Genomic DNA, 22,095 nt, shown 5'->3' on the forward strand with positions numbered 1-22,095 from the left:
TGATTTTGTTGATGACGGTGGGCGACGGATGATGGTGGCTTATTGAGCTTTCTAAGAGCTCCTGTTTAGAGGTACTACCTTGAAGCTAGAGGCGATGCGTGTCCAGCAGGCAACTGGCGACTGGACCGACGTCACATGATGCGAGGCTGCTCTGTGGCGGTACGAGGCGCTTAGTCATTCCCGTCTTGCGCAACTCCCTCCACTGGCAGTCATATCTCATGAACCTTGCCTTTGATAAACACTTAACCATCTGAAGCCGAATTAACAATTGATTAACCAGAATTATTTTCATACCCGCAAAATCAAACCGGTATCATGGCTACCGGAGCGCAGTCTTTCTACGAGCTTTACCGACGAAGCAGGTATTGCGACACCGCCGTACGCTGCTTTGCGATAGCTTAACTAACATGGTCCCTTCCAGCATCGGTCTCGCTCTGACAGACACGCTCGATGATCTCATCAGTGAAGAACGCATCAACCCCCAGCTCGCTATGAAGATCTTAGGCAACTTTGATCAAGCTATCACTGAGGCACTTCAGAAGAACGTCAAGGCCCGTCTTCAATTCAAGGTAAGCACACAGCTCCGGTGCTCGGCGCTCGTGTCTAAAACAGTACTTACCATCATTGCCCGCACAGGGAAGCCTCGATACGTACCGATTCTGCGATGAAGTCTGGACTTTTCTAATAAAGAACGTGACATTCAAGATGGATAGCGGAAGCCAGTCTATCACGGCGAACAAGGTCAAGATTGTCAGCTGCAATGCCAAGAAGCCTGGCGAAGGACAATAGGACATGTCAATGAGTAATGGTGGAAGAAGCAATACTCGGAAGCGCAAAAGGTAACGATGAGATTAACAAATCTCACGTCCAATGATCACCGATCACGGGCTACGAGAATGCGGGTATACAGCAGTCAAAGATTGGGCAACTACCGAAAGATTGGTTTATTAGCATTGGGTGGCGTCTCGGATATGGCTATTCTCTTTTAACAACATGAACGCAATATTGGTGGTGGTGGTGGTGGTGGTGGCATAAGATACGGAGCTCAGCACACGCAAAGACAGGCTCGTTGGACGCATTGCTAAGACAGAAATACCTAAGAATGACATTATGATATTTGACTTATTTATCTCTTCATTAATTAAGCTCTAATCCTGACGCTGCATGCAGGATTCTTTATTCATTTCCCCGGATTTGAGTGATAAGGTGTTCCTTGAAGCGCCTCTCAACCAGAGCCTATCCCCCACTAAAAGACCACTCCCCAGCCTCTAACAAGCCTGCCAAGTCCCTCACCCATCATCATCAGGGGCCGTTGCGATCTCATCACCAAGCTAAAGCTTCCGAACTGTCCGGTAATCATGGTTCGTAAACGCCAAACAGCAGCAACAGCAGCAGCTTCTGAACCTGGAACCTCTCCTCCTTCGTCTCTGAAGAGCGAATCAGCGTCTACAATGCCAATGCCTAGTAACTGGAGTCTACGGTCGCAATGGATGTTCTTTGCTGTTGCTAGCGGTGCTTGTGCAGCGTTCAATGGTGTTTTTGCCAAATTGTAAGTCTTGAAGATGTCGAATACATCACAAACTGAGAGGACATTTTATATTGGCAGTGGGAGACTTAGTAGCTAAACATGACTTCAGGACAACGACACAACTTACTACGAACCTATCCAATGGTATTGCTAGCCTCATCGGCCTCTCTTCTCATAAGGATATTGTCGAATATCTAGTTCGAGGCGTAAGTTTACTTTCAGCTCCTAACCAATCTTTTACTAACTCTGATAGTCATTCTTTGTTCTCAACCTCACATTTAATGGTGTGGTAAGTCATCTTCATAAACCCCAATCGCTATAGCACATCTACTCACTATCTTAGATGTGGACACTCTTCACAAAAGCTCTTGCACGCGGCACATCTACTACGCAGGTATCCATCCTGAACACTTCAACCAACTTTATGGTCACTGCTGTGCTGGGCGCTTTAATCTTCTCAGAGGTTCTACCGCCGCTGTGGTGGGCGGGTGCCGCACTCCTTGTCGCAGGAAATGTTATTGTAGGACGAAAGGATGAGACTAAGGATGCTGGTGCTGCTGCCGTGGCTGAGCGGCCAAGTTATGTACCCATTCCAACAGAAGATGAGGAAGAGCAGAGGAGGGATGAAGATGAAGATGAAGATATCATTGATTTGGGAAGAGTGTCAGACGAGAGGACACGATAGTGTCACTTGGCAGGCAGGCAGGCCAGCAATGTTTGCAGACCTAGACATGATGCGGGTCAATATACGTAGCTTGTTTGATTTAGTAGAAGTATTTGGCTACATAAAATAGATTCAAGGTCCAAAACGCCAGCATATCATGCGCATCTCTATAGTTTAAATATCACAAGCTGATAAGCACAAAATCGTACATCTATCGTCGGCTCTCCAGCTCGACGCCTTCGTCCAGCACTTCTTCGTCACCATCCAGGATCTGCCCTCTGGCCAGGGGTCGTTCATCACCAGAGGTGCTACCCAAGCGTATCCGACCCCCAGAGTATCTCGAAACTCTGCAAGAGAACCAGTTGCCGGCCCTAAGGAGGAGGTTCCACAGTTGTTCTTGTCCTTCTTCCATGCGGTGGTTATCCTTGGGGTTCTCGGCTGCTTCAACCTTGAACTGATATCTCAGGCAATCTTTGACTGTCACAAGACCAGTGAGCTTGCCATGGTATTCTATGAGGATAACACGAGGGCCGATCTTTTGAAACAGTTCCATGACGGTTTCCAGGGGTAATCTTGGATGAGCTGTGACTGGTGTTGAGTCGACATATCTACTGAAGTCGAGAGTCGAGGAATGCGATGAGTCGCCATGGAGCGACGTAGTTGACAGGTTTGACGATGATGGTGCAAACGTACACTTTGACGTCTCGGACAAAGGTGATGTTCTACTCATTTTGTCAATAGCATAGCGCAATTCTATGCTGCCGATGTAGCCGATAAGAACCTTGGTGTGCTTATCTTCCACTACGGGGAAGCCTTGATATCGGTCGTCAGCAAGAAGACGCTGGACTTCACCTAGGGTCAGTCCATGAACAGGCATTGACACAACCGAAGTCCTCATGACTGCCGAAACGGGTACGCCAAAATTATGTTCCTCTTTACTGTCAAGGAACGGCATCCCGCTGAACCATATCATCCTATCAGCAATGCCTCCCTTGCCAAACAACTCGCTGACAGCCTTGGTGACACCGACAACAATCATTGTTGGGAGAATGTAATTGAGAACACCGGTAAGCTCAAACATAATGACCACCACAGAAATGGTGATATGCATGATGCCGCTCAGCGCGGCGGCAGCACCAAGTAGGGCATATGTGCCGGGCGTGATACAAGGCTCGTCTGGCTTGCATGCGGAGAAGAAGACGCTGGTAGGATTGGCCTCGTGAATAGCTTGGACAATAATACCAACCATTCTTCCAAAGGATGCGCCAACCGCCATGGAAGGAACAAAGATACCGGCCGGGACCTTGCATCCATAAGACAGAATGACAAGGAATAGTCGCAGGAAAGTAGCTAGGAATAGTGAGGTAATGTTCCACCACCGTTTGCCAGGCTCGCAGAGGCCATGGTACGATTCTCCATGACCGCACTCGGAGAAGAGCATCTCCATACTTTCCGTCATGTCGATCCTCAAAAAAGCGTTGGGGTAAGCAATAATGGCAGTGCCAGCTGCTAATAGAGTTGCCTCGAGGACAGCATAATCCTTTAAATACCTCTTGCGGAAGGACTGAACCCTCAAATTCCACTTGATCACAAAGGCTCCATAGAGACCTCCAAAGATACCAATCAAGACATAGAAAAGCAACTCAAAGAAATGCCAGTCGTTTTTATACTCGACTTGGAACATGACTAATTGACCAGTTCGGAAGGGGTTCATAGCAGCAAGAACAGCCGTTGCCACCAAGGCGCAGAAATAACTGCGCCAAAGGGTCTTGAGAGGAAACTGGTTAGACATCTCTTCAAGAGAGAAGAGGACGCCGCCAATAGGACTGCCGAAAGCAACAGCAACACCAGCAGCGGCTGAAGCACTCAAGAACTCCCTAGTCTTGGAAGCATTGCGCTTATACTTGTCGAAGAGTCGAGAGATGACATTTCCCGTACACACAGCGTAGTGCACACTGGGGCCTTCTTTACCAACCGACAGGCCAGATGCGATGGCCAGAGGTAGGCAGATAGATTTGATGATCAAAGTCCACCAGCCAAGGAAACCTTTCATAACGAATCCGGCAATAATACACTTGATCTCGGAAATACCAGACCCAGCAGCATATGGTGCAAACGACTTGACTAACGTGCCAGCGACACAAGCAAATATGGTCTATCTCGTTAGATGCTGGCGCAATGAGGCAAAAGACAACTTACCGCAAAGACGAGGTATACGAAATAATTCAAAGGCTCGAAACCAGTCCACCTGTGCCATTGATCGCATCCTGTCTCCTGTTAGTGTCGTTGAATAATATATTGCAAGGACAATAGTATACCATTGCCTTCTCCCCAACAGCAAAAGTTCTCGTTCAAATAAAACCCAGTCTCACAGTAACCCATCTTGACATCAGAGAGCCATTCTGTGATGATGTTCAGAAGCGCCGCGTTCAACCCAATCGCAACACCAATGATGGTAACCACAATCCAGGCTTGCGCCGCATCATAACTCTTCCATAGCTGATATCGCCAGCCAGGTTGTCCTTTGTCGTAGAGGCCCGCTGCTTGCTTCCTCCGCACCTTACGCTTTGCTTGCTCGCGAGCAGCGTCTTGGACCCAGTCTGCCACGTACGTTATTAGTATTGGGGATCGCCATTCGTGATCGGTCGTGAAATGTGCGCATACCTATTGTCGTAAAGTCCTAGCCCATTGGTTAGCGTGGAGACGGTACATCTGGCGCATGTCCGACTCACTTCATATCTCTTAATCTCGGCAATCTCCTCCTCTATGAGGCCCGCCCCTGTAGATGTAGCGGTCCCCGCCTCTCGATCTGCATTGGAAAAGACGGACGACAGACGTGATACTACGGAGGGACGTCTCTCGGGTCCAGGAGGGGCCAAGCTGAAAGATGATTGTCGCACGTTCATGGCTCGGGCAAGGCGACCATTGTCGCTCGGCGGGTGGTTCTGAAGTCGCACAACTCGGAACTGAGAAATCGAGGGGTTAAAGGTGCTGTCAAAGTGAACGGAAGCGTTGTTTCTTTTCAGAGAATTCTCTTTTGCAAAGGTTGCTCTATCGAAAGTGTCATAGGTACAATGGAATGGTCGCAACAGGGAGGCTGACTGATACCAATATGTGGCTTAAGCTTTAGCCACAAAAACCGCGTTTAGTGGTTGCAGCGTCGCGTCTCATCCAACTTTCTTTGCATATGTCTTGACCTTTTTGGATGATAATTCCATATACAGAGTACAGCATTCGACTTCGATTCTTACCGGGTGCCGAGTCTAAGCAGAACAATAGTCGTTCTTAATTCTCTCCCTCTTATTGGCCTCTATTCAACTGTTAAAGACTCCAGCGTCACCTAGCCCCTGATATTGTCTCTGGTTATTGAACTGCATAATTTAAGTAATTGAGGTAAGTTTAGTGGCCCAGGCTCTACTATTGTTCGATATCATGCCAAGATTCAGCTCATTAAAGGCTTTGGTATCAAATAAACTTTCATTTGACTCCGTCATTCTCCTGACCCTCACCTCCCTCTATTGTACCCCTGTATCTCCAACTTTGACCTCTACCACGGACCAATATCAAAGCTACCAGGCTCAAATATTCTGACACTCACAGACTCATACTCTTACATCAAATAATACATCCATCAACCACCATGCCTTACAACACTACAGCTATTCCTCCTCGCAAGGAGCCTACAGGACAAAACCAACTTCCGCGTAAGTTCATCCACCAAGCTTAAACAGTCACGGCCTAACACCGACTCAGTCTCAAGAGTCAAGAAGATTATTGCACAAGATCCCGAGATCGCCCTCTGCTCCAACAATGCAGCTTTCGTGATAACACTCGCTGCCGTATGCTTTGTCTCCCTTACCCTGTTAGCCCCGTGCTCACACTATATAGGAGATGTTTGTCCAGCATCTGGCAGAAGAATCACACAAGCAAGCCAAGCTAGACCGCAAGCCCCGTCGAAACATCCAATACAAGGATGTTGGTATGTCTACTCCTCTCTTCTTTTCATCAACGCTCTCACTAACTCTGTTAGCCTCTGCTGTCGCACACCATGACAACCTCGAGTTTCTCGAAGACACTGTGCCAAAGACGGTTCCTTACAAGCACATCAAGGCCGCCGCCAAGGCGACACAAGCACGTCTTCAAGGTGATAACACCAACAACCAGACTATCAACTTTCCCGTGGCGAACGGCGCTAAGAAGCCTCACGTCAACGGCAGCTCAATGGGCGCTTCTGCGCATCTCAACGACGACCAAAACAACCTCAACTCACAAATGGAACTGGAAGTACGACAGGCGAGTGGCGTGAACCGGGACGGAGATGTGACCATGTCAGGCTAGTTACAAGTCGTAATGAGCAGTGACAATGAGAATGGGGCGAATGGGAATACAGTCTAGCTCAACGCTGTGTAGATCAAATCGCCAGAGACACCAGAGTACAAGTTGGGGCAAGTGGTGGCATCAACTAAAGTAGTCATTGCAGGAGGATATATATCCTCAAAGACGAATAATCATGATATTCTCTGTAAACCCCATCCATATCCTTCACGGCTAGTTGCCTTACTCCATACATGCGAAGTATTATTCCTCCATGGCATCTCCGTGAATGCCAGAGGGCAGACGTCCCTCGTTGAGCTCCTTCTCCAGTGCAATGATCTCCTGCAGACTGGTCGCCTTCTTGATGCGTTCCTGCAATCGCTTCTTCTCGGCATCGGTGAGCTTTATTCGTGAAAGCTTGGAGGGCGCTTCCGAGCCGTCGGCGGAGGTGCTAAAGTTGGTGGTCTTGATACCTTGGATCTGCACAATTGTTAGTTTCGGGGGCAGCCAGTTTGCTGTCGAACAAAATAGTACGAACCTTGGCAGCCAAAGCAGTTGGCTCTTCCTCAGTTCCAAACAATTCACGAGCCTGCTCTCGCTCAGACTCCTTCACCTTGACGAAGTCGAGAAATCGTACAGAGGGGCATTTCCAGAGGACCCAGTATCGGTAGTTCTACACCGCGCAATCAGTAAGAGTCGTTACCCTGTGTCGCATTTCAGACTCACCTCCTTCTTGGAAACAGGGTTATCTGACAGGACCAAGTGCGTCAATCGGGGGAACGACGCTAGCGCGTCCAGATCCGCGAGCTCGACGAGGTTGTTTGACGATAGCACGAGGTTGGCAAGGTTCGGGATGGCCTTGGCCAGAGAGGGCTGGATGCTCGAGACTCGGTTTCGCGCGAGGAGAAGGGTGGTTATGCGCGGCGACAGGGGAAAGTTTCCCAGTACTTGAATGTCGTTATCGGTGAAGTCGATGGCATCGTGAGGCTAAACACGTCCATTTATTAGCAACTGTGCAAGCCGCAGAGGATTGGGGGAGCTAAAACTTACGCCAGCAACACCCAAGTTCTCAATCGCTGGAATTCGGTGTCCTGTTACGCCGCAAAGACGATTGTATCAACTCTGCGCTCTCTAAAGATCAAAAAGTGTAGCATCTGCTCTTTTCAAAACGCACCTCGGAGATCAAGCTCTCGCTCCTTCAGAGGATTGAGGTAGGATAGGGAATCCCGGATGAGGTCGGCGGTGAGCCGCATCTTGGATCTGGGGCTGTTACCTCGGAGTGAAGATATGAGTCTTTATTATGGTCACTTCTTTATGGGCTCGAAATCGCAGGTTCGGGAAAGCTGATGCGTGTGGAACGTCGGTGGTGTCGATACATGTATGGCAAGGCTGATGATCTCGACAAGGCGGATGGGGAAATTTTGGTGTCGTGTGTGGCGGTAGCTCAAATGTGGCGTCCGGAATTCAGCCACAACAGACGTCTGGACGACTTACATGATTGAAGAATGTACATGAATGTCCAACGTTGACAATTCAAAGTCTTTTGATACAGCGTTTATAGATGCAGGTTGTTTCTATCTGCATAATTAGGTACGAAGGTATGATGAACAATGAATATGTGTGTGTGTGCTTGTGTTACAATTAAACCACATAAATGATGCATCGAGTCCAAGAGAGTCTAGACACATTGACGTGTACACAGCCTGGCAATCTCCTTGTTTCCAATACGTTCATACATAATCAGGTGTCAATTCATTACTCTATCTAGAACTCCGGTGTATGTATACCTGCCAACTAGAGAGTGATTGCTCTTGGTTTCTCGATAAACTCTAGCGGGACGTTTCTAATTGCATCCCGGCTCTACTGAAACACAAACACAACACCCATTCGATCCACCGATACACTCATGGTGTAGGGAAACTCCAACAACGCCACATCCAAAATAGAATCCATGTGTGACTGCAACAGTTGCTGCTGTTGGAGGGAAATCACTGTCGATCTTGGCGGTCGCGCACTCGCGGATTTAGCCTTAGATCCAGAGCCCGCATTAGGAGCTGTCGGTGCTTGTCGAGGAAATCGCTCCATGTTCAGTGCCAGCGCCGTTGTGGGGTGTGATGTGGTGTAGGTTGGCTTAGCTTGGTCTGGTGTGAGACCGCTGTAGATGAAAGAGCTCTCCATCCGTGAAAGGTCCCAAAACCGTAATCTCTTGTCCGAGCCCCCAGTCACGATGAAAGCGTGTCTAACATCTCTCGAATCATCCACAGTTGCGGTGCCAACAACCATAGCACGAACTCCTCGATCGGCGTTCGCTGTTTCGCTCGGTTCGATATCAGTAGCATATCGTCCAAGCATTCCTTCTCTTTTGTCTTCATCGACATCCCATGCCTCATACCCCTTTAGACCGTCCTTGCTACCTCCGGCCCTGTAGATCTCTCGGCAGACCGTCTTCTCCAGATCCCAGACCGTGACTTCACCTTGGCCGGTTCCTCCAGAAATACAGACCCACTTACCACGACCCTTAGTAGGATGTATGCAAATCCTGTAGATCGATCCTTTGCCTGGGAGACCCCAACCCTTGAGTCTCATCTTGAAACGCAAGTCCCAAAGGTCGACTACTCCATGAGAAGTACCCACACAAAGCCAGTTCCGCTTTCGGTCCACACAGAAACAAGTAGGTGTCCCATGGTGTACTGGGTTCTCGAGAGTGTAAAGGAGGTCCATGGTTCTCAAATCGAGACCGAGGATCCTCGAACGATTCGTAGCAACGATGAGGACCGAGTTTGATTCTTGTCTGAAGTGCTCGCACCATACCGCGAACTCGCCATCCGGTAGTTGGTACTCACGCAGAACACGCAGCTTACCATACCTGACCACACCACTAGCAGAGGCTGTGTCAACCTTGACCACGTGCACGCTGCCATCAGACGCGCAGCTCACAAAACAATGCGAGTTTTCAACGAAACAGAGAGCAACGACTTGTGTGTTATCACCATGCTTATGGACTTGGCGAGAGCGGTGTGTAATATTGCGCTCGAGTCGGGCTGTATCCCAAACTCTCACGGTGCCGTCGTCGCCACCTGTTATAAAGAAGACATGGTCAGGCGATGGCAGCACCCTGTTGACAGCGCTCTTGTGTTCGGCGAAAGTTGCGACAAGCTGACCTTCGGGTTTCCAAGGCTCCTCTCGAGGTTGAATGCTGACGCGGCTTGCCTTGCTTTTCTTGATAGGCGTGACAATAGGTCCAAACTCGATAACATCACGAGGGAAATTATCCACATACATGTTGTCCAACATTCTTTGAATATTTGGGTCGTTTCCTTCGTAGCTATGCTTTGAGACTCGGGGCCGTACAGTGTCTCCTTCTTTGCCATCAGGAGATGTCAATTGTTCCGCTGAGGCTTGGGCAAAGGGTCCTTCAACTTCACCAAATGCATTGGTGTCAGTAGTACCAGTTTGTGCAATTGATTTGTTTTTGTCTTTGCGGTCAAGTAAGCTCAGCGCGCTTGCCTGATGTCGGATCGCACTTCTAGATGACGATGATTCCTGGGTGGATCCATCGTCACCTGTATATCCTGCATGCGATGCTGATGCCGTTCTAGAGTGTGTTCGGGCGGCAGTAGTCGGTGAAAGGAAACGACCTGATGAGCGCGGCCCAACACTTTGTACCCGGCGGTTAGTGTTAGCCTTCCTCTTTCCACCTGTCGAGTCATCAATGGTCATTGAGGCGTCTAAAAGAGCATCCGCAATGGTATATGGCTCTTCAGGTCGCTCGAGATCCACAACTGCCTTGGGGTCACGAAGGGGCGCATCGTTAAAGAACACAGTTTGGGGATTGACCCCCAAAGTCTTTAGAGATACCACCCCGTTAGATGTGCTACCGTCTGCGGTTGAAGCATCTCGTGCCTTCATCTTACTAAGGCGCCAGATGAATTCCCGCAGAGCGTCGAGCTTCAACTCATCCTCATGTTTTAGTCCAAGGTTTCTGAGCTTCGCCAACCATTGCTCGTCTTCGTCATTGCGAGCTACTCGTCCCATCGAGCCTTGCGCCAATTCTCGGGAAGATCGACTTGATGCTGACCCCTTGTAACCGAACAGCAGTGGCTTCCAATAAACACCGCGCTCTGTTTTCAAAGCCCATGTGATTGCTTGGTCGAAGACGTTTCTCGTTAAAGGTCTCTTGAGCGCATCAAGGATAGTAAGTTCTTGGAAGTCAGACAGAACCTCTATTTTCAGGAACGGCTTTACAAGAGGCATCAAATTGCACCTTATATCAGCAGGTTCCAAAAATCGCGCTGACTCTGACAAGAATTCTGCTGCTGATTCCCGTATCCAAAGGTTTGGGTGCATGGTGAATCGGCTGATGAGGTCAACCAGTTCCCAGATCTTGGGTTTCGACAGCAAACCTAGTCTGGCTAGCTGGGCGAGCGAGTGAAGTGCTGCCTGTACTACATTCTCTTCAGTATCAGCCAAAGCCTGGATCATCAAAGGTAGCATGAACTCCTCCAAGCTTGTACTTCCAACGAAGATTGCGATGCCCACGATTGTATCGAAAAAGGCACATTTTAGTGTCCAATCACGATCATTGAGATACGTATTAAGGTGAGTAAGGAGGACATCGTTCGAATGATCGTCAAAGAAGTAGCACAATTCGGGCACCGAGGCCAGAAATGCTCTTCGAACCGAATTATCAGAGTCTTCAACCAACTGCTTGGTGTGGCTTTCAAGAACCTCAAAGAGTTGTCGACCAGCATTGTCAAAAACACTTTCGAAATTCGCCTTGGCATCTGCACCCGGTTCGACCTCGGGGTCTGAGATAGGTATTGAGCCGTCAGGACGAAGACTCGACGCCATATTGAGGAAACGCTGAGCAGTCGTCGCGAGGCTTCCCAGACAAGAAGCATATGCTGCTCTGACTAGCGGACTGGGTGTCCTCACACGAGAGCTCAGTGCTATTTCCATACGAGGCAATACATACTCTACCAGAACATGGGAGTTGATGGGGGTCACCATCTTCACAAGCTCCAGAAGTTGAGTAATGGTTCGGATAGCAGCAATTAGCACCAGGTCTGTCTCGTATGGTACGAGAAGCGTCATCAGATACGGCAGTACTCTATCCAACTTGGCTTCGTCAGTAAGCCTTTCCGAGAAGGCAAGAAGCACGTCGCATGCGCGGATTCTGGAAGACGCGCGTGCGGTATTTCTTAGTTGAGACACAATCAGTGTCAAGAATATTAATGTCCCGTCATCCTCAGGCGGTTCTAGAGCAGCTGACACCGTATGGTTGTGGTTCGGTATATTGAGCCGCACAGGGAAATGTGAGAGGCTCAGCCTGGAAGATGGTTTGAATTCCTGCGAGGTTCGCTTCTCAAGCTGGTAGCCGAGAAAATATGATATTTTATCGAAGTCGTAGAATACGCGGTCGATTCGCTCATCAGCTTCTCCAAGATTCTTCGAAGCACCTGACATGGGGTTGTTGCCTGACGATGGATCGGTTATAAGCCCCATGTATTGGTGCAGAAAATTGTAGAAGTAATGCGGAAACACTTTGCCTTTCCAGAAATCCAGGTATTGCTCTGCCGAGTATCGTTTCTCGGGGTCAAGCTGAATCATGTGTGCTATCATGTCGGCGATATCCTTATCTGCAATAACACTCAGATGCGTGATGACAGGGTCGTACTCGCCACGACGGTACTTGTACAGCTGAGCAAGACTAAACATCTCGGACTCTAGAAACATTTGCGCGATTACGCAACCAGCGCTGAAGATATCCATTGCCCATGTCATCTTTGCCTTCTGCGGCGGTGCCTCCCCAGAGGCGTAAAATCGTTCGGGGGCGATATAACATGTGCGGCGACCAGACGTATCGAAGAAATAGGAGAAATCAGCTGGGTTATCGTCGGGCAGCATAACAGGCTTGTAAGCGGATGAGAAATCCGACAGATACAACCAGTTCCAGGACGTCACGAGGACATTCTGCGCTTTGATATCACCGTGATAGACATCTCGCGCATGGCAGTCGCGCAGAGCGCAGAGAAGCTGGAAGGCCAGCCATTTCTTTTCGATATCTTCCAGGAACGGTCGAGTGCTGAGGCGGTCGTAGAGCGAGCTGTAAAGGAACTGGCGGACAAGGTAACCGTTGGATTCGGTCTCGATGATGCGCTGAAATCCGAGGGCGTTGGGAACGTCTGCTATCGCTCTGTGCTGCTCTGGGTACGGTCAGTAGTTTCCCAGCCCGTCGGAGTTTCTTGGACTTACCGATGATCTGTTTCTTGTACTTTTCTAGCTTGACCTCCGGGTACGGCTTTACAAGGAGTTTGACGAGTACTAGACCATTCTCGTGACGACCACGGATGGTCTTCATGAACCTCGCATTTCCGATACTCTTCTCATACTGCACATCGCTCAGTTCAGAGATGTCAATACCCGCAGAACCGACGGACGGCGTCGCGAGCGAGAACCCTTGACCCATGGTTTGGCGGGGGGCCTAACAAAATGGTGGAAGCTATCGGTCAGCTACGCATGAAGCCGTCGTCATTTTGGATGTAACAAGTCGGTAAAGTAAGCTGTCGGAATAGTGTCTCGTAAGTTGCAGTGTCTCAACTCGATATATTGCAGGTGACGAAGAAGCAATACGATGCCGTTGTTGATGGAGAGGTTGAAGTAGAAGTGATGGGTGAGGTGGGAGCCACAGGGGACGTCATACGGTGGCAGGCGTGTATATGAGCACGCGGTCGGCTAGCTGCTGGCCCACACACTATTGAGAACTTACCCCATTAAATATCTTCAACCTAAAGTTCAAAGACAACGTGAGGATACATCGTGGAGAGCCTTTTCTCAATTTAAACACACATATCTAGTTACGTAGTATAGTATTGAGTAAGTATACAACTAAGAATGTATAGTGATATTAAAACAAATTGTACTAGATCACAGTCCAGGCGATCTCTGCTTTTTAAACGTTCCTGGTGTTCATGACCATAACCTAAAATAAAAAGAAGCTATATGAGACAAGATATGTAAACACGAAAACAGGTACTAGATGAATCGACGAAATTCCTCTTAAAACCCCATAGTATTTCGATAGAGAGCATGCAACAACCCCGACGCTATGAATGGTCCATCTTTTTGTGTGTGGAAAAAGAACAAAGCTCCCAAGTGAGCAAGACATATGTGACTGACAACCAGCTAAACAAGGGAGACAAATCATACTTCTTTTGAAGTGCGATGCCAATGCTTCATGACAAGATATATAACGAAAGATGCAAGGATGGTTTTCTCTGCTTCCAAGCAGTGGAACATAAACCCAAAATAAAATCCCAGCTAAGTTTTCTCTCAACGCTTTCTTCTTTCCTTCCCAGTTCCGTTACGCCAAGATATGGATGTGTGACAATTGCTGTAAAAACAACATGAATGGTGCTGAAAGCAAGGTAGACAGCATGAGTTGTGTTGTGACGCTCAATGAATAATAGCCCAGGCGCACAACTCGCGTCCACTCTATGGACCGCGGCTGCGCATCGCCCGGGTTGATCGATATTGAAGCTTAGGAATCTCCATCTCAACATCAATACCCTCGTCGGCTTCCATGATGTTTGGATCCACCGCCATGGGCGCCATAGGATCCGGTGCCGGGGTGGGGTCGGCAGCCTCCAACTTTGCAGATTCCAGTTTGTTCTCCTCCTTAGTAGGTGTTGGGCTGCCCTCTTTTAGGCCAGCCGACATTTCGCGACGCATGCTAATGGGCCGTCGTGTTCGGATCTTGCCCATTTCGCCTGTCTCCTTGGCCAGTTCGGGCTCTTCGCGCTGGACGCGCTCCATTTCTGTCTTAGCCATCTCAAGCACCTCGGCGAGCCGCTTTTGCACCTTGCTAATTTCATCGTTGCAGTCTCCATCGCGTAGGAACTGATGAGCGCCGTGCTCACACAAGCTCTGTACAAACTCAAGGCCTTTATCGAGGTTGTCGTATGCGTCGGGTGGTTGGTCGCCAGCACCGGGCCGCGCTATTGACATGGGACCGAATCGTCTGCTGCTCATATATCGTAGTGATGGGAGTGCGTCATCGTTGCTGCCATCTTCTGACACGTCTTGCTCGGCCAACTTCTTGATCTGGGCAACCCGAGCAGCCATCTTGGCCTTGCGCATTAGGTTGCGACTAGATGAGACGAATCGCACAAGTTCGTCAAAGAAGCCCTGAACGTAGCTATCATAATAGACAATGATCATGCTTCTTGTTCGGTAAGCGGCGGGAGTGTCTTCGTTCGACATCATGGAGGGGGACTTGGGCTTCTTCCTAACCTGAGCTCGTGCCCTGGCTTGTGCTGTCTTGATGATTTCTTGTTGCTGACGAATGGAGGCTGGGCTCGGTGTATGGACCTTTGGTGGATCGGAGGTCTTGGTTGGCGTTTGCGCTGTGGCATCTTGGGGTAGGTCCTCGTCGGCGGAAGCATCAGCGTGGACTACCGGAGGGTCATCTTTGGGTTTCAGTGATTCAGTTGAGCCCTTGTTGCGAAGGGACTTTGCCTTTGGGCTCTTTCCTTCCGCTGCAGCAACAGCGGCCAGCTCGGCCTGTCGTCGGTCGATCTGGCCGCTAAGATCGTCGAGGCGCTGGAGCCAGTCCGGGACGTTATTCACAATATTTTTGAGAGCATCCATAGCCATGTCGCAAGATTCTAATTCGGTCGGTGGAGCCGTGTTGGCTGAGGTGTAAGGGGCCAGGTGGTGTTCACCCGACTCCCCAACTGTCGGACAGAAATTCGATGATGGATGGAGTTGGAATTGGAATTGGGATTGGAGCTGAGAAGCTGTGTGTTTGCAGAAAGGTATGACGGTAGAATGGGGTCAGTTTGGGGAATGAGAAGGTGTCGGGTCTTGTGGCAAATAATCGCAGGATGATCGGCAACGTTTCGTGTTCTGGCTGGGTCTGGACCCAATTCGTGGATGGCAGACAATTACTGATTTAGTAAATCAAGCACCGTAAGCTTTCAACAAAGACAAAGGTTATGATAATGCAGTAGTGGTCAAGACTGGCAGTAGTCCTGTTCTATTGTCGTGATGTTCGTAATCGTCGTAGGCGTCGTTATGATGTGAAACTCTCTTTGCGCAGGTATAATATACGTGCGTTGATGCAGATGGACAACTATGGACCTGGAGCGAGATAAACCAAGGGTTGAAGATGTGAAGGAAAGGACGGATGCCGTATGTAGGTGGTTTAATAAGATGAGGAGCCAACGTCGGTTGGTTCAGACGAATTGGTGGATGATTCGAGTTGGTCTGGTTTCTTGATGGGTTAGATGGGTCCACTAAGAATGGCACCTGGCGGGCGTGTGATGAAGGTTGGCCGAGTTGGTAGAAGATGAAAAGACCAGAACCAACAGCGATAGAAACCGGAAGACGAAGATGCGGTAGAGGAGAGATGAATGTTTTTGAGAGGCTTGCTCAGGCTCTGATAAGTCCACTTCAGAGCACCCAGAAGGAAAAAAGTTGCAGTTGCAAGTCCGTGTTGTCGACAGGGGGATGGACTCAGAGGATGGACGGAGACTGGGGTCCTCCTGGGAATAATGGAGCGACCGGGTAGTGCGGCGGGGAGGAGTGGAAGCTAGGTAAGCTAGAGGCTAGAGAGGTTGCGCGGAAGACGGAATTGAAGCGTGCGTTGCAAAGTCGTTTATGTATGTAGGTGCTCTTACGAGGATTCGACTCCAACCCGGTCCGAAAGCCTTGTCTAGGGTCTTGTCCGATCGTAGCACGTAGGTACTAATAGGTGAATGAATATTCCCGCGATTCTTCTAAAGCTGGTCTTGGAGAGCAGGGATTGGTTGAGGAGAGCAAAGAGTAGTCTGCTTCTCGTTGATTTCTCGACTCGGAGCTCGGGAAGTACAGTAGGCGATGGGGCGAGCGCAAGCCACAGCCTGCTAAAGACGGAGTGGACCTTGTACTGGTTGGGCAAAGAAGAGTACCTAGGCAAAGATTCCTCTCTTAGGGCTCTTAGGGCGCGGGAGTTGAACGACTTGACTAGACCCCGAAGCGGCAAAGGCGAAGGATGAATGGAGTAGGGCGAGTTTAATGCGCCGAGTGTCAATTAAGAGACTGGCTGCAGTTTGGGGGAGAAGAGAGAGAGGGGAGAGAGAACTGCGGAGAAGTGGGATGGAGAAAGAGAGCGAAGTAGTAGAGAATAACTAAGAAGGAAAGAGAGAAGAAGAGGAGGAGGACCAGAAGATAGGTGGTGGTGGTGGTAGATAAGATGGATAACCTAATGAGCCTCCACTGTCTCTCGTACAGAAGGTAACCCAATAAACGAAAAAGAGAATCAGGCAGTCAGTCAGTCAGTCAATACCCTTGATCAGTCAGTACGCGAGTGAAAAGGCGGGATGGAGAGGAGGATGGCGAGAGATTTTATTACAGTGACAAGATGCAATGCATAAGGCATGGATATTTCAAGGTCAAGGTCAACGTGTTGGATCACCAGGGGGCGTGTAAGTTGGAAATCATCCATTACCTACAGGCGTGTAAGTTACAGTGAGTACAGTGCAGTACGTAGCACGCCAGAGGAACTGGTCGGCACACTGCATATTGCATACAACTGCGGGCATGTGCTGTAGGTGCTCAGTGTACCTGGGCATTGTATGTATTCGTAATTCATAGGGATTGCTTACTAGAACAAATCCCATAAATCAAACCAACGAGAGGCTGCTAACAAAATGATGGGATTGAGAAACATGCATCACAGGGGTCATGAGAGGCGGCTGGGCGGTAGGAATTACACCCGCGGCGGCACAGTAGAGGCACTACAGACAGTTTAGGTGTTTGAATTGCCTTGGATAAGGAGCATGCAAGTAATCACAAGGTATCATTGCCTATCTAGCCGTTGAAGCTGAGCTGTGTTGTGCTTTGACTGAACTAAGTGATGCGTTGTAGATAGTAGTTGAAATGCTTTGACCTACCAAGACTAGAGTCTAAACTCTAAAAAGAGGTCATGGCCAAAGACTAAAACAAAACATTCTATCATATCACATCACCAAAGTATCCGTACATTAGTCTAGTCTAGTACACAAGGACCCTGGCCCGGCGATATACGATACAATCAATGCAATCAGATACATAATTGGATGCCACAACGACTGGGGAGTGGGTGTGGCAGACGACAACAGGTGTGGGATGCGCGGGATACTGTAAAAACGTAGCCTGAAGAGAAGCTTAAGGTTGATCAATTAGGGAAAGTCTGCCTCCAACTTGGATCGTTTTGGCGTTGAAGGTGCCAATGACATAAAACGGTTTGACATGGATACTCACAACGTGTGTGTGTGTGTGTGTGTGTGTGTGTGTAGAGAGTTCAAATGCGGCAACAAAATCAACCACCGATCTACATCAGCCAACAATCCAATCATGATTAACCTGTTCCGAGCAGTAATTTTCTTCTCTCAGTGCATATCAACCGATATCAACCAAATCTTGACTTGACTTGACTCTATCTTGTTACTGTCCGTACTCGTAAACAAGGGCATGCCTACAACACTACAGCGGGGATCAGGTGGATCTGTTGGATTGAGTCTCAACTGAATATACGGCCCATCCTGTTTTCTCACATGCAGAAAGGCCAGGATCCATCTCTCATTCATCATGGATATATGACCATAAACCAACATCAGCTTCTCTCCTCCGTCAAGGTAACATGGAGATACAAGGTACATCCCATCATCTGACGTCTCTCCTACATGCCTACCTAGGCATGTAGGACAAGTCCCTCAGTCGATCGCATATCGCCTTGTCCAACTTCGGCCCGTCAACTAACTCATGGCATTCATTGCCTGTCACGATATCCGCAAGACATTCCCTCGTGCCAAACCGCTGGGTTGTGAGCGGAACGGGATAAAGGGAATCAAAGCACAAGACGGAAGTAGAATTCTTTTTTCCCTTTCCTTCCTTTCCTTCCTTCCCTCCCTCCCTCCCTCTTCTTGTTCAACATGGCCCTCGAAGTCTAAATCGGGAGATTCTTGCGCTTGTAGGACGTCAGAAGGAACGACGTGCTTCACAAGGCGAGAGAGAGAGAGAGAGAGAGAGAGAGGTATTCTAATGATCGACAAAAGTTGGGTTTGAGAAACAGACTAGACAGGGTAGAGTTATTCACATACCAGTCAACTTGAGTAAGAAACAGCCTCGTACGTTTTAAATGCGAAAGCGAAAATACCTTGTCAGTACCTTTCCTCTCTCGTATCGCTTCCCTCACCTCTGTGTATTAGTAGCCATAATTATTCATCAGTGAGGCTCTACTGGCTCGTGGCGACAGGGGCTCTATCTTCTATTGCTCTAGAAGACGCAAAGAAGCAATTTTGATCGTCCCCCGCAAGTTTCGAATATAGTAGGTATACCTAGACTGCTTGATAACAATCCCATGCTGTAATTTAAGAACCTACGGGGAAAAGGTCTCTATCTGGTTATCTTGATAAATCGCCCTTGTCAAAATCATTCCCTTCCCATGCAACCATCTTGAGCGTTGAAACGACCTACCTAGGTAGGAAGGTTCCTAGGAAGACAACTATCAACAGACAAACCTGTAACCTTGCACTGCAGGCTTCCCGTCGTTTGTACGCCCAAAAGCATAAATTGAATCTCATGGCTAATACCGGTTCGCTGCAATTCCTACATTAGGTAGTGACACAGCATTTGGGGGGCAGCAGCCTTGTTACTCGTGAGCTTCTTCTTCTTCGTTATACCATCACTAGGAAGCAGAAAAGGGAAATCAAGGTAAGCAATTGCTACGTTCCTTGCAGTGTTGCATTCAACACCCAGGTCGAAACCCGCATCTTTGGCCTGTTTGGGCATCTCGCCTCTTGAGAAAAATAGATATGCATTGTCATCGTTCAAAGAGTTCCCCCGTCGCTCCGTTCTTAGTCACACTCATTGTCAAAGTGCTTGGATGATCGCCGACACGGATACGTTGTCGCTGTATGCGTCTCGTCTCAAAAGTAAGTAGACTACCTGACAGAGGTACCAGCTTCTCCAACGTCCAAACAGAGGTTGTGTAGTAGCAGTCGCCGCGTGTCCAACGGTTAGAGGACAACGCAACAGCCAAGGGATCATCTTGCATACCGGTACGCTACTGCAGTCGCGCGCATCAACAGTTGCGTCCGCCGTCTGTATCCGTAACAAGTTCTACTTTGACCCATGCATATTCGGTTGAATATGATCGACAGTTGATTGTTCCCTAGAATAGTCTTCTGTCCGGCCGATGGCCTACAGTTGTCACGGCACTTCAACCCTATCTCGGTTGAGGTCCGAAGGATATGCTTTTATTTGTTCTCTTTTTCTTTTTCTTTTTCCCCATCGGAGTAATACTTACATGTACGAATACAGCATATAATTCCTATGTATAGAGCGAGACCATGTGCGTACAGTTGTTTGAAACGCCTTGTGACAATTAATTCCGTCTACTTTTCTTTTCTCCGCTCCGCTTTCTCGCTTCGGTTCGCTTCGCTTCCATAATGGGTCAGTTCAAGTCAATCCAACGGCTGTCAACTAACCAAAGCTCACTTTTGCGCCCGGTGACAATTACTCTAGGTACATATAACGCAGTACGTACTTTCTATAATACACCTACCGTCTGAATATGTCCTCAATTCGAGACGGTGTGTCATGAATGTCTTGTCTTGTTCGGCACTTGAGAAGCGAACGAACTACAACACACAGTCGTCATGTCCTGTCTCAAATCCAACAGATATATATCCGTATATAGTAAATACAGCACAAGGATTCGCAGATTACGGGCGTCAACGCTTCATCACCTGACCTTGAACTACGCTGATCAGTATAATACGATACTCCAATTGGATGTGATCCTGTTACTCTTTCAGACTATAGTGAACCCTCGTGTTTTCATTCCCTTGCTGCTTGCCTGCCAAAACAAGTGCCGTGGTTTATTAGCTGCTACGCGGTTTTACATGGGACAAGGAACATGGCATGGGGAGGGAGGGGACACATCAAAATGTCTCATCAGTCGGCTCTCGTTTGAACCCCAGTTTCTCAGGCGAGCCGGCTTCTCTCGCCCACAATCGTCATGTTGTTGGGTGCTGACAGACAGGGATTACTTGGAGTCCAAAGGTCTAGACTCTATAGAACTTGGTTTAGAGAAGGAAAAAGACAGGGTAAAAACGGTGTGAATGTGATTTGCAGTTGGTTCCGAGGTTACACTCTGCTGAAAGAATGGATCATCATCATCATCATCATTATTATTATCATCATCATCGTCAGTGCAATGAACAAAAGGTTATTATTTAGAGGATATTCACGGCTGGCACGGAAGACCAAGACAGGTTAGTTAGCTGGTCAATTGAGCCCTACAACAAGTCACCAGAGACATGCATTGTAGATCCAGTAATTAACTCTATGAGACTGAGACCTTGCCAGCTTGTTAAAGCAAGAACTTTACATGTGTTAATGGCTGCAACATGTTGACAGATCAAATCACTGTGATACCCGTCGAACTCTCTCGCGCCCTCAAATAACAACTAACAACAAGTGCCTACCCTCCTTTTCCCGGATAGCCCGCCCTTCTTCTGGGACCAAGGTCCGAACAGCCTAGTCCCGTAAGCTGTCAGTTCTGTTGGTTCCATGAAACATGACACGGTGAGAACGCCAAGATACGATCAGGCACAATTTCGACATTTACGCGTGTCGTGCTGACAATGGTATTGGTCTACGTACTTGGCCGGTGTTGAATTGAATTGACCGACGAATTGTGCTCTCAAAGAGGCGATTATTACCGCCTACCTACCGAAGAGCCACAACACTAGGTACAGACAGTAGTAGCCAACTGCTGAAGTACATACAAGTCTGTTGAATTGCTTGCATGTAAGGATTCTACGTCCGAATTGTCCTAGCGAGTTGCTAGGCCTCAGCTGAACCGCGAAGCCCTTGCGTTGCATCCCTATCCTATTTGACAGTTGCCTAGTCCAGTTTGAGACTGTACTCTGTACAGAGTAATATCGCAGCATTTAGGATTGTCTCATACTTGTCTCATTAACGGTCCCTCAGATATGCATATCCATCGGTGCTTTTGCCCAATTTGAGATGCGAACGACGCCTCTTTACATCCTACAATTCCGAAAGACCAACTAATAATAACAAAACAAGTCCAACAGAACAATAAAACACATAGTTGACCCTGCTCTCCACATGGTCTACAGTGGAGTTTTAGCTCTTAGTTCTGTAGATCATGGCCTCATTTCATGCCTCCCTCGTCAAGTGTCAACGTTTATGAGACCGTGTCTAGACTCACATGGATCGGGTGACGAACGCTTGAGTTGCTTTATATCTCCACCGAGATACCTTAGTCTCGAGAGGTTCAACCAACGAATTCAATCACCGTTGGCTCCAGGGCTGGAGCTCTGTCTATTAGTTGCTTTGACTTGCAACAATAGACTTTGAGGCGGGTCCCGCCGGCAGGCAAATCTTTTAATGTTATTGCCGGCGGCTTTCTTGTGTCACTCGGACTTGAAAATGACGATAGCTTCTATAGATGTCAGGTTTAATTCGCCAAGTATTGCTAGTCTCATAGCGTACTGGTTTCGGGTAGTTCTAAGTGGCTCTTATATATCGGAAA

At 48.4% G+C, this 22,095-nt stretch overlaps 7 protein-coding genes across 7 annotated transcripts, besides 7 other annotated features; 3 read left to right on the plus strand and 4 right to left on the minus strand.

The window, feature by feature from the left end:
* Positions 1-315: 315 nt before the first annotated feature.
* FPSE_07191 (uncharacterized protein) lies at positions 316-789 on the plus strand (the record flags this gene model as incomplete). Its single annotated transcript, XM_009260309.1, has 3 exons — positions 316-362; positions 422-569; positions 637-789. The coding sequence occupies 3 exons, from the start codon at positions 316-318 to the stop codon at positions 787-789; spliced, it is 348 nt and encodes a 115-aa protein (XP_009258584.1).
* A 217-nt stretch (positions 790-1,006) lies between these two features.
* Positions 1,007-1,030: a microsatellite.
* A 328-nt stretch (positions 1,031-1,358) lies between these two features.
* FPSE_07190 (uncharacterized protein) lies at positions 1,359-2,213 on the plus strand (the record flags this gene model as incomplete). Its single annotated transcript, XM_009260308.1, has 4 exons — positions 1,359-1,549; positions 1,638-1,734; positions 1,782-1,817; positions 1,872-2,213. 4 exons carry the CDS (start codon positions 1,359-1,361, stop codon positions 2,211-2,213), a joined length of 666 nt encoding a protein of 221 aa, XP_009258583.1.
* Positions 2,214-2,403: 190 nt separating this feature from the next.
* On the minus strand, positions 2,404-5,098 carry FPSE_07189 (uncharacterized protein; the record flags this gene model as incomplete). The annotated part of the gene is made up of 5 exons (XM_009260307.1): positions 2,404-4,347; positions 4,392-4,459; positions 4,511-4,792; positions 4,857-4,872; positions 4,925-5,098. The coding sequence occupies 5 exons, from the start codon at positions 5,096-5,098 to the stop codon at positions 2,404-2,406; spliced, it is 2,484 nt and encodes an 827-aa protein (XP_009258582.1).
* Positions 5,099-5,832: 734 nt separating this feature from the next.
* On the plus strand, positions 5,833-6,530 carry FPSE_07188 (uncharacterized protein; the record flags this gene model as incomplete). Its single annotated transcript, XM_009260306.1, has 4 exons — positions 5,833-5,896; positions 5,946-6,031; positions 6,081-6,171; positions 6,223-6,530. The coding sequence occupies 4 exons, from the start codon at positions 5,833-5,835 to the stop codon at positions 6,528-6,530; spliced, it is 549 nt and encodes a 182-aa protein (XP_009258581.1).
* Positions 6,531-6,770: 240 nt separating this feature from the next.
* On the minus strand, positions 6,771-7,759 carry FPSE_07187 (uncharacterized protein; the record flags this gene model as incomplete). The annotated part of the gene is made up of 5 exons (XM_009260305.1): positions 6,771-6,986; positions 7,045-7,179; positions 7,233-7,493; positions 7,557-7,597; positions 7,681-7,759. 5 exons carry the CDS (start codon positions 7,757-7,759, stop codon positions 6,771-6,773), a joined length of 732 nt encoding a protein of 243 aa, XP_009258580.1.
* Positions 7,760-8,366: 607 nt separating this feature from the next.
* FPSE_07186 (uncharacterized protein) lies at positions 8,367-12,975 on the minus strand (the record flags this gene model as incomplete). Its single annotated transcript, XM_009260304.1, has 2 exons — positions 8,367-12,712; positions 12,762-12,975. The coding sequence occupies 2 exons, from the start codon at positions 12,973-12,975 to the stop codon at positions 8,367-8,369; spliced, it is 4,560 nt and encodes a 1,519-aa protein (XP_009258579.1).
* A 1,025-nt stretch (positions 12,976-14,000) lies between these two features.
* On the minus strand, positions 14,001-15,161 carry FPSE_07185 (uncharacterized protein; the record flags this gene model as incomplete). The annotated part of the gene is made up of 1 exon (XM_009260303.1): positions 14,001-15,161. The coding sequence occupies one exon, from the start codon at positions 15,159-15,161 to the stop codon at positions 14,001-14,003; it is 1,161 nt and encodes a 386-aa protein (XP_009258578.1).
* A 1,438-nt stretch (positions 15,162-16,599) lies between these two features.
* Positions 16,600-16,707: a repeat region.
* Positions 16,708-17,792: 1,085 nt separating this feature from the next.
* Positions 17,793-17,822: a microsatellite.
* Positions 17,823-18,422: 600 nt separating this feature from the next.
* Positions 18,423-18,448: a microsatellite.
* Positions 18,449-18,534: 86 nt separating this feature from the next.
* Positions 18,535-18,561: a microsatellite.
* Positions 18,562-19,927: 1,366 nt separating this feature from the next.
* Positions 19,928-19,974: a microsatellite.
* Positions 19,975-20,700: 726 nt separating this feature from the next.
* Positions 20,701-20,743: a microsatellite.
* Between the last annotated feature and the right edge of the window lie 1,352 nt (positions 20,744-22,095).

The sequence above is a fragment of the Fusarium pseudograminearum genome, chromosome 3 (genome assembly GCF_000303195.2).
Source record: "Fusarium pseudograminearum CS3096 chromosome 3, whole genome shotgun sequence".
NCBI classification, from domain to species: Eukaryota; Fungi; Ascomycota; class Sordariomycetes; order Hypocreales; family Nectriaceae; genus Fusarium; species Fusarium pseudograminearum.